Source organism: Ipomoea nil, unplaced genomic scaffold, assembly GCF_001879475.1.
Source record: "Ipomoea nil cultivar Tokyo-kokei standard unplaced genomic scaffold, Asagao_1.1 scaffold0876, whole genome shotgun sequence".
NCBI lineage: Eukaryota > Viridiplantae > Streptophyta > Magnoliopsida > Solanales > Convolvulaceae > Ipomoea > Ipomoea nil.
In genome coordinates this window covers 1086687-1102565 of record NW_017617304.1, presented here as the reverse complement: position 1 = coordinate 1102565, position 15879 = coordinate 1086687, and the positions used below count along the sequence as shown (strand labels likewise).

The following is a 15879-nucleotide window of genomic DNA, read 5'->3' as shown; positions in this document are numbered from 1 at the left end:
GGAAAATGAGTGGAATTGTATAATTAAACATTTTAATTATTTTATTTAGAATATTATAACATGTCTAATAATATATAATAATATAATAATAATTTTAAATATAATAAAAAAATACGGAGTAACTAATAATATATCAAAAATATTATGGTGGTGGTGGTGTAGTGGTAGTGGTGTTATTTGTTATATAATAATAATAGTAATAGTTATAATAATAATAATAATAATAATAATTGGTGGTGGTATAACGGTGGTGGCAGTGGTAGTGGTGGTGGCGGTGGTATGGTGGTGGTGGTGGTGGCGGTGGTAGCGGTGGTATGGTCGTGGTGGTGGTGGCGGCGGCAGTGTGATGGTGGTGGTGTGGTGGTGGTGGCGGTGGTTGCGGTGACGGCGGCGGTAGCGGCGGTGTGATGGTGGTGGTGGTAGCGGTGGTATGGTGGTGGTGGTGGTGGCGGTGGTATGGTGGCGGCGACGGTGGTTGCAGTGGTATGGTGGTGGTGGCGACGGCGGCGATGGTGGTAGTGGTGGTGTGATGGTGGTGGCGGCGGCGGCGGTGGTAGTGGTGGTGGTGGCGGCGGCGACGGTGGTTGCGGTGGTGGCAGCGGTGGTGGTAGTGGTGGTGGTGTGGTGGCGGTGGTTGTGGTTGCGGTGGTATGATGGTGGTGGTGGTATGGTGTTGATGGTGTTGGTGGTGGTAGTGGTTGCGGTGGTATGGTGTTGGTGGTGGTAGTGGTGGTGGTGGTGTGGTGGCGGGTGTGGCGGCGACAGTAGTGGTGGTGTGGTGGCGGCGGCAGTAGTGGTGGTGATGGTGGTAGTGAGGTGGTGGTGGTATGGTGTTGATGATGTTGGTGGTGGTGTGATGTTGGTGTAAAAGTTGGAAAATGACTTCCCCCAAAAAAAAGGGGAAGTCATTTTCCTCCAAAATAAGCCTATTTTCCAAAGTCAACGGAAAATAATTTCCGTTGACTTGATTTTCCATGCACAACCAAACAATGGAAACTTGGAAAATGATTTCCAGAACTCATTTTCCAGGTTTCCAAACACACCCTTATATCAAAATGATATTGTAGTTGTGGTGAAATGAAAATGCGGTGTATATAAAATGAAACTAAATAATATTTCACATGTGTTGAGTGTATATTGTATAATGAAGCTGTAATTATATCAAAAGGATCATGTAGTTATGTTTTAATAAAATTATAGTGTATATAAAATAAAATTAAATAACATTTTCACATATTTGAGTCTATAAATATCGAATGAAACTGTAGTTGTATTAAAGTGAAACTGCAATGTATACAAAATGAAACTGAATAACAGAGTTACTTTTTGCGAAAGGGTGCGGAACGACGGGAAACAGATGCCGTTTCTTTTCATAAAACAAAACGACGTCGTTTGATGCGCGCGGTGCATAATCGATTATGCATCATGGTGCACGATATAATTTGCCATTGGATTGTTATGCTGTGTAACCGTGTGCACCATGCATGGTGCACACGGGTCTAGATTCATAATTTCTATACTGTAGATTCATAATTTCTATACTGTAGATTCATAAAATCTATACTATAGATTCATAATTTCTAAACCGTATATTCATAATTTAAATACAGTAGATTCATAATTTCTATACAGTAGATTCATATTTTCTATACTGCAGATTCATAATATCTGTACTGTAAATTCATAATTTCTTTACTGTAGATTCATAATTTCTAAACTGTATAGTTATCAAATTATAGACATATAGTTATGTGATTTGTGAATACAGAGTTCAACAACTGGAAATATGAACATAAAAAATTATGAACATATAACTCTATAATTATGAACATATATCTATAGAAATTATGAATCTACAGTATAGAAATTATGAATCTACAGTATAGAAATTATGAATCTAGACACGTGTGCACCATGCATGGTGCACACGGTTGCACAACATAATTTGCCCAGCGCATTCTTTCTCCGGCTAAAAATAGGGATGTCAATCTTCGCTTAAACTTGATCGGCTGGCCTAATAAAACTGAAACCGACGAATCGATGGCTCGAATGGGCTATCCCGATAAAAAAACATTAACTCAATGAACCTGAAATCGATAAGTTCGATGGCCCGATAGAGCTAGCCCGATAACTCAAACTATTACAAGTTATTATTATTATTATTATTATTATTATTATTTTTATTATAGAAGTGATATGAAACATAACATACACGGAGTTTATTGGTAAGTTCATCTTTAGTATTTCTTTATTACATTTTTAAATAAAATTTTAATAAATATATTACAAAAATAAATTAGTTTTATAATAATAATTAATAAATAATGAAAATTTAAAAACTTATTATAAATATTATATTATAGTGTAAGTATATATTAATTATTTTGAATTAGAATTTAGAAATGAAAGTTTAGATTAATTGAATGATGTATAAGTTTATATTTATTAGTGTAAATTAACTAATTTGAAATATAATTATAATTTATTTAACATTAATATAATTTATATGTAATGTATTTTTATTTTTACTTTATAACTAGTAGTTGCGCTCGTGCGATGCACGGCCATATTATTATGCCGATATGTATAAAAAATTGTTTTATTCATTATATGGTCAATAAGGTTATAGACGTCACAAATACACAAAATAAAATATTTCATTGTAAAATAATGAAACAACAATTACAAATTATTAAAGATTTCTTTATAAACTACATTTTGAGTCTTATTTAAAAGACCTCTAGACTCGCCACATATTAAGACCTTAAGACCATCTGGATTACTGACCCGAGAAACTGCAACATACAATTGTCCATGGTTAAAAACTGATTTTTTCAGTAACAAACCAACATGTGAAAGCGTTTGACCTTGACTTTTGTTGATCGTCATTGCATATGATAACATCAGTGGGAACTGCTTTCGTTGAAACTTGAATGGAAGTCTTGGGTCTGAAGGAGTCAAAGATAGTCTCGGTATCAAAACCTTTGTACCTGCGTTATTCCCAGCTATAATTTTTCCCTCGATAACATGATTTCCCAACTATGTTACTATTAACCTTGTACCATTGCACAACCCCATAGAGTGATCTATATTTCTCAACAGCATAACTGGAGTTCCAACTTTCAACGTTAGAGAGTGATTTGGTACACCCGAACACCTCAAGCTATTTAAAAATTCTGTTGTGTGTACTTGAGATTACATATCAAAGTTTGACTCTGCCTTGCAAACAGAATCACAACTCAAGTATGTCATTGAAGCAGCTTGATTAATACCATTCATGTATTCATTGACCTCATCAACTACATCTAAGGTTGGAGCTAATATAGCTCTATTCTCCAGTTGACTTTCATCCATGTTCCCAGTACGGTACTCCGAAAATGTGCTTTCAACAATTTGCCTAATAGGATCAACCTCGTTTTCTAATACAATTGAAGACGGTATCATTATATTGCAATCAACACCATTGTCTTCACCAAGATTACCATCACCTAAATCCGCAATCCATTTGGCAAAACTATCTAACTTTTGAACATCATCTTCATTAGTAAGACCTTGCAATCTTAAATTCTTGGTTAGACGCAGAACTTGACAATTATTCCACAGGTAAGATGAATTAATACTGGCTTGAACAATATCTTGTCTAGTACCTTTTGGGATAACGGGTAAAATTTGTCTAAAGTCTCCACCTAACACCACTGTTTTCTCGCCAAATGTCATTGATGAGCTCCTTGAGTTCTTGAAACGCATTAAATCTCTCATTGTTCGGTCCAATGCTTCAAAACAATGTTTGTGCATCATCGGAGCTTCATCCCAAATTATTAGTTTGCATTTGATTATCAATTCAGCAAGCGCACTGCCTTGCTTGATGTTGCAAGTGGAGTCCTCATTAACAGCAATTGGTATAGCAAACCTGGAATGTGCAGTCCTACCACCAGGCAGCAGCAACGAAGCTATACCGCTTGATGCTACATTTAGAACTATCTCGCCCTTGGACCGTACAGCTGCTGAAATAGTCTTCCACAAAAATGTTTTTCCTGTCCCACCATAACCATAAACGAAATACATTCCACCTTTCTCTGTTTCAACATCTGCCATCACCTTATTGTATATGACTAACTGTTCATCGGTTAGTTTCGGATGCAACGAATTATGTTGATGCAATAGAGCTTCCCTATCATATGACATCTCCTCGAACAACAACCTGTTACCGGAAAACAAATCGTTGTTTTCATCTGGCATTGGCATAGGTGGATAATCTGATAGAGATTTGTTCCAAGCATTCAACAACTTCTCCATTTCAATCAAAGCAATTTTTTTTTTTTTGAGATTCATTTAGACTTAAATCTACAATAGAAGAAGAAAGAAACGTAAGATGTAATGCTTTAAAGAATGAATATGAATAATTAATAATATAACAATAAATGTTACCTGAGACTGAGAGGTTCCTTCTACAAATATATTGAGCATCATCTGATAAGTATTGCCAAACCATCTCCCAAACATTTTCTGGCTTGGACATTGAATTGGATGTCAGAAGTGTAACAAACAACTTACGTAGCGAATGGGGTAAAAACCAAGATGCTGCCTCAGTGATTGCATCAACATACTCTTTATCATCTTTGATTAATCCGCGTGCATAACATGCATCTCTAAATGAATTGTATTGAACACCATCTACTTGTTTAATCTCATCAAATGAAGTCGGTCCACGAACTATATTAAGTAAACATCTAAGATAAAAAATCTCACCAGTATTTGGTGGCACATAAAAGATTCGACCAATTGCCCAATTTCTCTGCCTAGGTTGCCATTCTCTTTTATCATTTTTCCAAACAAATTTGGTTGGCATCTGTGAGTAAGTCAACTGCCTCCCTGCAGCGTACTTTTTATTAGCCTCAAACCAGGCAGTAAACATGCTTTGAGCTACTGTCGGTCTATTTACAACATCATTGACCAAATCGTCGTCATGGAATATTATTGATTGCTCATTGGGGAGATGAAAACTCAACCGCTCAACCGATGGATTCCTGAATTGTATGTCAAACGCAAAAATCCTCCACGCGGCCTCAGGGGGTGAAATATATCTACAGTTATAGTACATCTTGATTTCATCTATAATCTTTCCAGTAGATTCTTCCACCCCACAGTTGTAAAATTCAGCCGTGACCCTATCATTACCCTTGTTGACGTACTTGAATAAGTACTTTATTGACCTAGATTGGTTGCACCACTCCACATTAATATGAGCCCTGTACTTCATAAGCAAATGTCTATTGTGTGGAACAACATATCTACTAGCAAGGTCAATCTCATTCCTCCGAACTGTACGACCATTATCTCTATGCCGATATATTGGATATCCATCAAAATCCACTGTTGAGTTTTCCACAAATTTTTTGGGGAAGAATTTAGAACACATACCTTTTATCATGCAAGGTGAATTCTTCCTAACTGCACCACATGGACCGTGAATCATAAATTCTGCTATAGCTTGATAATACTCAGGTTCGCACAGTTGACTTGGAATCTCGGCAGATATGATCCGGTCAATATCTTTAGGATTAGGGTAAGGGTTACTCTTGCTCAAGAATATCAAAATGTGAGCATGTGGCAGTCCCCTTTTTTGAAATTCAATGGTGTAAATTACTGCAAGAAACAAACAATATGCACTTGGATCTTTAAAATCGTTGAAAAATTTAAAAGATATGTAACAACCAAAATTAATCAAATATATTGATGAAATGACATAAATTACCTGCATCTACCACTCCAAAAATTTTCTCTTTCTGAATGTCTTTAATTAGTGCATTTAATTTCATTTTAAACACACGGCATACTATATCTGGCCTATCTTCAGCTTTGAGTTTCCTTGGTTGTAAAAATCTTTCAATCTCGGGCCACTTAGGATTACATGTGAATGTAATAAATAGACTTGGATACCCAATCCATCTACAAATAGCCATTGCATCTTGGTAATTCTGCACCATATATCTTGCGCCTCCGGTAAAACTCGATGGCAAAATTATGCGTTTTCCTTGGGCAGTAGGATCTACTTCGCCACGTGTTAACGCATCTGTCAAACATTTGTATGATCCACATCGAAGTGACTTTTGATGAGACCTAATATAAACCAAGCGTCCTGATTCTATCATGGTATAAGCATCAACCAAATATTGTTGGAACAACCGCCTAGCATAAAGCAAAGTTGACATTTCATTGAACCTATCTTGCAAACGGAATGAGAAATACTCCCTGGGACTAAGTTTACTCCTTGCATTTGAACTCCTGCCTTCAAGAGTATTAAATTGTATGTCGTCTCTGTATCCGTCTTCACCATAAGGAAAGAGTAATGGGTACTGCAGTGGGAGATATGCCGGATTTAATTCAGTTATTCTTTGAAAATGTCCAACTTTGGACTCCACCAATATATCTCTTTCTCCCATGTTTGGGTCTAAATCACCAACAATCAATGCAGCCACCTCCCCAACCTGTGGCAAGTTATATGTCCTTGCATCCTTGGTCCTCTTACCGATGAGTTTGATTTTAATATCAGCTCTATGGTTACTTTCCATCTCTGTTTTGGCCATTCTAAAACTCTGAACCAAAACATTATTTTCATCCAGTGCATCTTTAATGTCTTTAACAATTTCACGATGGATTGTAATGTTTAACTCATCTTCCCTGTTTGGAATATAAAAACCCATACAATTTTATAATCTATATTGTTACAAAAATGATGTTAATCTATTTAAAATAAATAAACGTACATAACTCACCCAAGTGCAGTTATACAATTTGTGATCTCGTTTTGAGTGTCATAAATATACAATTGAGCAAACTTTGGTCTCTCGCCAGATTGTGGGAGCAAACTACCCATCAAGTGAAAATTTTGACCATGTAACCGAAAAGTCAGTGGTGCACTACCATTGTTGACCATTCTGTCAATTTTTCCACCCATGGAAGTAAAGCAAAACATATTGTTAAAGCACCGAATGTTCTTTAGGAAATGGTTACTCTTTTGACCTTGGTTAAAGAATAACTGCCTAATTGCCATAGGTGGAATATTAGGATGCGGCAACTTTATCTTTCCATGACCGCAACATAGTGAATATTTCGGATTCCGAACACCGCTAGATTTATTGACTCGCTCCTCTAACCAAAACATAGATCCATAATGATTGCATGAGTACGTTTGATCACCAATATCACTGTAATAATCTAGAAGAAAACAAATGTTATTACTCTTACCTAAACAAAAATAATAAAGGTTATTACTCGTACCTATACTCACCATTAACATTTGCCGAGTTTGACGGTGTATCATGGACCACACTATCAAAAGCGGACAACAAATTAAATTGCACTGACGCCTTTGGTGTTGAGCTATTGTCATCCACAACGCACGATCTTGTTGTTTGAACTATAAGATGATAAAAAACGTTATTATTCATAAACTAAACACTATACATTCATATTTTTAAAAAGGATTTACTTAATTGCGCAACTTTACCATTTGTTAGATTTGTCAAAGGCCCTCGCTTTTTGTTGGACACCATAGGGGTAGTTCCGAGCACGTTAGATTGCAATGTCATTGATTGAGTAATATTTTGTAAAACTATTAGGAAAAAAAATTAATTTTAATACACCAAAAAAAATCAAAAAATAATATAGTAATTATATATAGATATATAGCATTCAAAAAATATATAGATATATAATTTATAATAGAAATTTGACTATCAATACCTCCACTTTGTCCACCCAAAAAACGGCTATTATTAACATGTGTAATCTTCTCTCTATCACTTGCCAATTGTAGTGCAATTGAACACTCTAAACAAAGAATTTCAAAAAATCTAACATTAATCTCTATAATATAAATAAATAAAATAAAATTTATTATACCATAGTACCGACAATATTGATTAAAATAAAAAGACTAACCATCCATCACAGTTACTTTTGGTGTGTTGAATGTTGCATTTTCTGTACAATTAGATAATAAAATAAAGTATTACTAATAAATCTTACGAAATAATACAATGGTGTTGTATGTACTAATAAAAGACAATAAATCTATATTGCACCATATAGATTATCACATTAAATAAACAAATTTACCCCAAATAAACAAATGCTATATATGTAACATTCCTAAATTAAAATACAATAAACACCACAGCAAAGGTTCCTATATAAATAAGCGTATGTATAATTATGGCTGATTAACCATAACATCTCATACCATTGTATACGTTGAAAGGTTTTGTAGAAAGACCCCCACACTGTGTCCCAGTAAAACGCCTCTTATTTTGAGATGTTTCAGTAACAAATGTAAGCTGAGATCTATCATTTGACACTTCGACTGCGATTGAGCACTCTAAGCAAAAAAAGTACAAAAAGCTAACATTAATATCCCTATAATATAATATGAATATCACAATTAAATTTACTATAAAATAATACCTATATTGCAATTAGAAATAAAGGAGTTACCAGCAATCGTAGTTCGTTTCGGTGTGTTGAATGTTCCACTTTCCGTACAATCATTTTCTGTCATAAAAAAAATAAAGATTTTATAACCAATAAGATAAATAAGCATGAATATAATTTATGATTTATATTTAAATAATACAACGATTACATAAAATAAATAATTCGACTGAACAAAAAATAAAACATATATGTCGTTCCAAAATTTAAATACAATATATGAATCATAATAAACACCATATATAATACTAATTTAACAAAAATGAATAAAATAACCATATTAAAATAATTTATTCCACTTAAGTATATAGCTACTAATAATAGATAGGCATACTATATATTATACACATATATATACATGTTATCTACTGTGTATTATATATATATATATATGTTTATTTATTTAACCAAAAAAAAAATATATAAAGAAGTGTCCAGAAGTGAGACTTCTGGACACTACCCGATCCTAATTCACGCTGTCTACTTCCCTCTTCTCCCTACGATGTCTCACTCCGTCTATCTCTTTCTATCGCTCTCCATCTATCTCTGTAATCCAGACGTCTTAGGCATTAATGGCGTCTGAATTTTGTATCGCTCATTATACACGAAAGACATTCTTGATCCAATCGCAGACTATACTGCGATTTGCTTCGAGAGATAGATAGAAGAGGCCGATTTTAGGGAAACCCTAAATTTGTGTTTGGGGTTTTAAATCCTCTTTTATTTGAAGGAAGATCTACTAAGATGGTTGTTTGTTTGTACGGATACAATCTAGATGAACGCAGATCGGTATTATAGAGCCCAAAACCATACGAAGCAGTGTTATTTCACCACCGCGTGAACACTCAAGGTGGTTACTTCTAATGGATGTCAACAATCTGACGAAGGTAAGTAATTTTGGTACTCATTCTTACTTAATCTTTACTATCTTTGCTAAAATGTATATTTGTATAATTAGGGTTTGAACTTGACGAATTTAGCAACCGAGTGTTGTATGTTGCACTTGATTTATATTGATTTGCATTCTCTAACGTTTAACTTTCCTATAATTACCCAGAAAATTGTTTTTTGAATATAGGCATACTATAGTGTTATCCTTGCGCTCCTATGAAAATTTATGCTTTTTAAACACAAACAGATTTGTAAAAAATGTTTATACAGTTGATAATTGCAAGAAAGAAAAAAATCAAATTTCATAGGAGAAGGTTTATAGACAGAAAATAAGAAAGACGCAGAAGCTATGAGAATAATAGATGTTAAGATAAATGTTCAATGTACCTTTGTTTGAAATTGTGTCCTTCCTTTTGGACCCGATGACAGTTGATTTAGTTAACTTCCTCATTTGCTTGATTTGCTCAATGTTTGGAAAGTGTTTCTCTGTAAGTAGTGTGTTTAGTTGAGAATGAATTGTGTACTCTGCATTTAAATGTGATTATCTGATTGTAACTGAGTTTAAAACATAAAAACCCAATGAAATTCTCTAGAATTTTGCTGGAATTTATTAATGATTACTTCTTTTGGGAAGCAGAAAAGACACACCTTGAAAAGGTAGTATTTATTCCCATTCTTTATCCTGGCATATGTTGGTGTCAAAACTAATATTATGTTTTCTAGCTTTACAACATAACTGATTAAATTTAATTTTGATATCAACAGTCACCTAATTAGTATATGTGTATTTTGTTTCAAAATTTTAGATCCAGTACTGTTTTTGAATCCCAGTTTAATATGCTTATTATTTTCTGTTTTTGAAAATAGTTCACAATTCTGTTTGTCTTAATTTATTCAGATTCTAACATTTGTTTTCAAGGAAATGACACATGATGATAGTAATTTCTGATGCCATTACATTTCAGAGTTACGATATACCATATTACTATATTTGAAGTTTAATTTAAGGTGATCTATTGCATTCCACTACTGGCAAATACAACAAATGAAGGTGTCATGTTATACTTACTTACCTGGCGCACCGAGTCTTCAAGATTTCACAACTTTGGCTCAAAATTCCATTGGAAATGTATATTTATGTAAGCTATGTAATGTGTACACTATCTGACACGTAGCAAATAAATTAGATTTGCAACATTTACTATGTATTTCGCAATTTCATTATCAGCTAAATTGAGGTATACATATAGATCAACTACTGCAAATTGTTATCTGCTTAAGAATAAGCTATTTTTTAGCTTTTAAAAGTACTTGACTATTAAGCTGTAGTCCTTTATTGAAAGTACTTGACTATTAAGCTGTTTTTTATAACTATTAAAAGTACTTGACTATAGATTTATTTATAAAGTACAATTCTATTTTGATTGTTTACTATGTTTGTCTCAATATACAAAATCAAAATCATAGTTTTTGATTGAAATTGTATGTTCTAAGACTTTGTTTAGACTTAAGTATTTCTTTCCATGACTGTTTTGATTGGGAGAAATGTTTTGATAAATGAATGTTTGATTTGAAATTTTGTTGTAGTCCTTATTTGGAAGAAACATTATGGCTTTAATATAGAGAAAGAATAGGCATAAGAAAGTATATTTGTATTATTTACATACTTTGCTGATTTTGATTGAGAAGAATCTATATTTTAGCTATTAAAAGTACTTGACTATTAAGCTGTAGTCCTTTATTAAAAGTACTTGACTATTAAACTGTTTTTTATGACTATTAAAAGTACTTGAATATAGATTTTATTTAAAAGTACATGATTATTTTGATTGTTTACTATGTTTTTCTCAATATACTTGGACTTTAATTTAAGCTGTAGTCCGTTATTGAAATATTTATTACAATTATTCATTGAGAAGAACCTATTTTTTAGTTCTTAAAAGTACTTGACTATTAAGCTGTAGTCCTTTATTGAAAGTACTCGACTATTAAGCTGTTTTTTAGATATTTAAACTACTTAATGTTTATATATGATTAAGCCATGATATTTCAATTTGATATTCTTTATGTTTTGTATGATATTTTTGATTTGGTTAAAATTCAAATGTTTATTGACTTTGTATATGATCTATAAAGTAGTTTAGTATTTTAGAATGTCATGAAAAGAGTGTGTTGCCAAGTTTAGATGTTGACAAAACTGAACTCATGGAAAAAAATAGAACAGAACCAAAAAGGTGCCATTGAAGTAAAATAGGTGAGAAATGAAACAAATGATAATCATAGCTTTATTCTTCAGTTAAAAAACTTCAATAGTTGGATCAAAATACATAATGCAACTGATGAATGAACAAATTCCTCTATTTCAGGTGTATTGGAAGTTCAAGACCAAAACAATAGAGATACTATGCCTCACAGATAAGTCATTTTAAATTTCAGCCACTCATGTTTCTTGCAAATCTGTTTCTTGTGCCTGCCACTTGATATCTGCATGTTCATACCTGCAATGAGTTAGGAAATAGACAAACCACAGCATAAAAACATATAAAAACCATTGATAAGACTGTAAAAGAAAGCACTAATAGACAGTGCATAGTATCCTTGTCAATCCATCAACAATAAAACATAATATGTACTCAGTAGTACATATTATCAAAATCCATATTACAAAAACAAATGAGCACCCAAGTCACCAGTATCATATTGTCCATCATTGAACCACAAAACACAAACTTAATTTTACTCCTGTTTAACCAAAACAGCTTTTGCTTTCTTAACATCTCTACTTGATGAAAACTGATCAAGTAGATTCCTTTTTGATGACACTGCTTCCAATGGTTCATCTTGTTCATCCAGCTTTTGCTTCTTAGCTTGAATAGCATTGGGACTGCTTGCCTCATCACCCGATTCAGACTCCTGTTACAAATAAGAAAAAAAAAATTAGTTTTACCATGAAGTAGTTAGTTTATTGAATCAAGTGACCATTAATTAAATACTTACATCAGACTCGGCTTCTGGATCTTCTTCATTTAACATCCTTGATAGCTGATCTTGTTCATCACTTAAACAAGGACAGTAGTGATCAATTAAATCTTCATCGTGTGTTATTCCAACCACAGGTATCGCTATTGCTAGGTTCTTGAAGTGATCAATCTTAGCAGAAATCTTGAAGACCATAGCCTTATTACGGACTTCTTCCATACCGGTTGGCAGAGGAGACCCATCCTACAAAAAAACAAAAGTGTTTAGACAGCTTTCAAAGGTTAGAAAATTATTTCATAAAAAAAAACATTTAGAAAAATGTCTAGTAGCCCATTTTTTGACTCAAGGTTTAATAAAATACCACTGAGTATTTGCTCCTTAGGTCGAATGCAGTCTTTCCAATTATCTCGCAGCCCTCCTTGTCCCACAAAAGAAAAGGAGCATCCGTGGTCTTATCACCTACCCTCACAATGAGCCTGTACCTTAGGTTTCCCTCTTGCCAGCTTGTGCCACATTTTAGGCATTGCAAAGCCCCATTCTTCAAGTGCAATTTCCTGAAGCATCCCTCACTTCTACATGAATGGTAAAACCAATTGGTAGTACTCTCCACAGCAACAATCCTTCCAGGAACCCAGTAGTAGCCCTCCTGGTAGTTCAAATTAAATAAAATTGTTAAGTTAGGATTAAAAAAATCAAAATAGAATGTTAAGGTTAAAGTAAGTTACAATGTACCTCGGCTCTTTCATAAAGATCATCGATTGTAGTTACTATAATAGGAGTTTTTGAATTCTCAGCAGCATTGCCATGAGACATGTGAGACACAGTCTGTACACTTAGAGGTGGCCTGGTATCAACTTTCAAACTGCAAGGTAAAGAATTAAGATTAATTCATCATTGATCTAGGAAAGGTGATTAGAAATACAAATTATTTGGAATTACCTGTCTTTAAATTCCTGGACTTCCTTGCAAGGGTGATTAAACCATAGTTGTGTAGCGTTGTATGAGCTTGAAATCCTGAATTCATCTACATATTACAAACACAAATTTGATTAGAAATAATCAATACAGATGTTAAAGAATATCTTATCATGAACTTACTATCCACTTTCTTTGCTCGACAGAGTTGGAGTAAAACAATCAAAGGACCTTCCACATGAGTCTTGAAATAATGCATGGTTGTATCCACATGTTGATCCCAGGCAGTACACTTCAGACGATTGCCCCTAAAAATTAGTAAAACAGATTGTAAGTAGATAGAATATATTCTACTGATTAACTTTATATTGAGTTGATTGTTTAATGCTTTTTTATTATATAACAGTTCATTAAATGCAGGTGAAACTAAACTATAAGTTTGAGTGATATATAAAGAAGTCTGTAAGCAATATAGTCAGAAAATGACCAAGATAAGTATTTTTGAATAATATATGTTTTAGCTTAATCACTTCATATGCACAGTTTACTTTAGCATGATTTACTTTTAGGAATCTATTCCACAATCATAGAGTTGCTTACATACAGTCTTTATTTGAGATACAGGATGTACATTTATATTGAGTTGATTGTTGAAAATGGTTTGAGATGGGCAAAAATATACAGTGGGAGATCAGAAACTTGGGTTCATTAAAGGGATAATACAGATATGTAAGAGGTAAGCTAAAGCTAATTGCTTGTAAGTTAAAGCTCAATGATTGCCAGTTGAATTAGTTCCTTATTTGAGTTTTAAATTTTATTTGAATCTGCTTGATAGGCAATTTCCTATTTAATCACAGCTTGAATACATAATAGCATGATGTGAGATTGGCACAACTATACAGTGGTTGGAGTTTGGCAGAAATATATCTTGGGAGAGCAGAAAATTGGGTTCAATCAGTCCCAATCCTAATAACAATATGTAAGAGCTAAGTTAAATATAGTTTATTGAAACTTCAATTAGTTTCTGATTTCAGTTTTAAAATTTAATTGAAACTAATTGATAGCAGATTTCTTATTTCACCACAGATTGAATACATAAAAAATGGGTTGAGATTGCCACAACTATACAGTGGCGGCTCAGAAACTTGAATTCATCAAGTAATGTTACACATATGCAATAGGTAAGTGAAAGCTTATTGATTGTAAGTTTTAAGGTCTATGTTTATTGTATTGGTGACAAAAATATTTAACACACATGTCCATTTTCTAAGCATATTAGAATTAGGAAAAAAACTGTAAATCTTATGCAGTTTTATATGGAAATAAACTTAGAAAAGTAAGCATACTTACTGGCCATCTTCTATGAGAAAATCCACCAATTTGGAGGGAAATCCATCTATAAGAATCTCTTTGGGAGTGTAGTACTCCACCACTCTACCAATCACATCTAAAATGTGAATAGAACAAAACAAATTAAAATTAAAACATAGGATATATGATATATAATATAGAGAAAAGAGCAATTAGAAATCATACCAATTAGATGCTTTTCAGATACATTGCCACTCATTAAGTCAATATAAGACTTAATCCGAAACATTAGTAAGGGAAACCCCTTGCGCCTTTGCCTCTCAACAATAGTCTCATGACTAAATCTGATCATATAGCTATGATCAGTAGTTTTGTATTGGTAGTAGTGGGATATAACTGCAAAATCTTTGATGGCATAAACCTTCCCTTCTTTCAAAAGTTTAGAATACTTTTCAACACACTCTTTAGGGATGTTTCCATGAATGTATGTACCCCATCAACAAAGAACATATATATTGACTGTAAAATTTTACATTTTTTGCAGGCAGTTGAAATCGAAAGAGAACTTACCTCAGAATCATGAAAGACACATTCCTGACTCTTGATGCTATCCGAACTGTTGCGACTTTCGGGTACCGTATAGGTACGAGTCAACCGTAGCCTGATAGCTTCTTTGTAAGTAGACAATTTGATGTCTTTGCCTAGAATAAAAACAGGAGCCATTGCAGGTTTCGGCCAGAATTTTGAAAGCAATGAAGAAAAAGATGAATGGCCAAGTTAGACTGAAGAAAATAACAATGGTAGAAAACGCAAGAGAACAATGGTAGAAAGCAAACAACTAAATACCAAGACTTTATAGAAGGTGGTAGAGAAGTTTCAAATGAGCCGTGATTTCTCGGTTGCCTCCTAAATGAGACTGCACATTGGAAGAACAAACGACACTTGGGAAAATGCAATTACCCTTCATATATATATCCTGTATCCGTTATATGTAGATCATCATTGTATGTATTTGTATTTGTATCGTATTGTATTTCTTCTATTATTTATTCGTTTATAATGGTTGGAATTCAATTGTTGGCCGCCGCATTAATATAAAATGCGACTGACCACATTCCAAGATAATTGGGACTTTAAAAAATTGATTGTAATCATAGATTTATAGATATTTATTGATATAGATTACTTATTCTTCAATTAAGATACAAACTGAAATGATTTATTGTATTATTTAATTTTTTTTTCTGATACCGAGATTCAACCAAAACGACGTAGTATAGTTTGAGCGGG

The 15879-nt window shown here is 33.3% G+C and overlaps 2 protein-coding genes and 1 long non-coding RNA gene across 3 annotated transcripts; 1 reads left to right on the top strand and 2 right to left on the bottom strand.

Annotated features, from left to right (window-relative positions):
- Positions 1 to 3195: 3195 nt before the first annotated feature.
- LOC109179050 (ATP-dependent DNA helicase PIF2-like) lies at positions 3196 to 4296 on the bottom strand. Its single transcript, XM_019328621.1, has one exon. It carries the CDS (start codon positions 4294 to 4296, stop codon positions 3196 to 3198), a length of 1101 nt encoding a protein of 366 aa, XP_019184166.1.
- Positions 4297 to 4338: 42 nt separating this feature from the next.
- Positions 4339 to 6958, bottom strand: LOC109179049. Its single transcript, XM_019328620.1, has 5 exons — positions 6777 to 6958; positions 5756 to 6681; positions 4555 to 5646; positions 4429 to 4448; positions 4339 to 4344 (listed from the first exon to the last, which is right to left on the bottom strand). Exons 1-5 carry the CDS (start codon positions 6956 to 6958, stop codon positions 4339 to 4341), a joined length of 2226 nt encoding a protein of 741 aa, XP_019184165.1.
- A 7235-nt stretch (positions 6959 to 14193) lies between these two features.
- On the top strand, positions 14194 to 15201 carry LOC109179076. Its single transcript, XR_002053819.1, has 3 exons — positions 14194 to 14257; positions 14365 to 14459; positions 15134 to 15201. It is a non-coding gene; the product is annotated as an uncharacterized LOC109179076 (long non-coding RNA).
- The last annotated feature ends 678 nt before the right edge of the window (positions 15202 to 15879 follow it).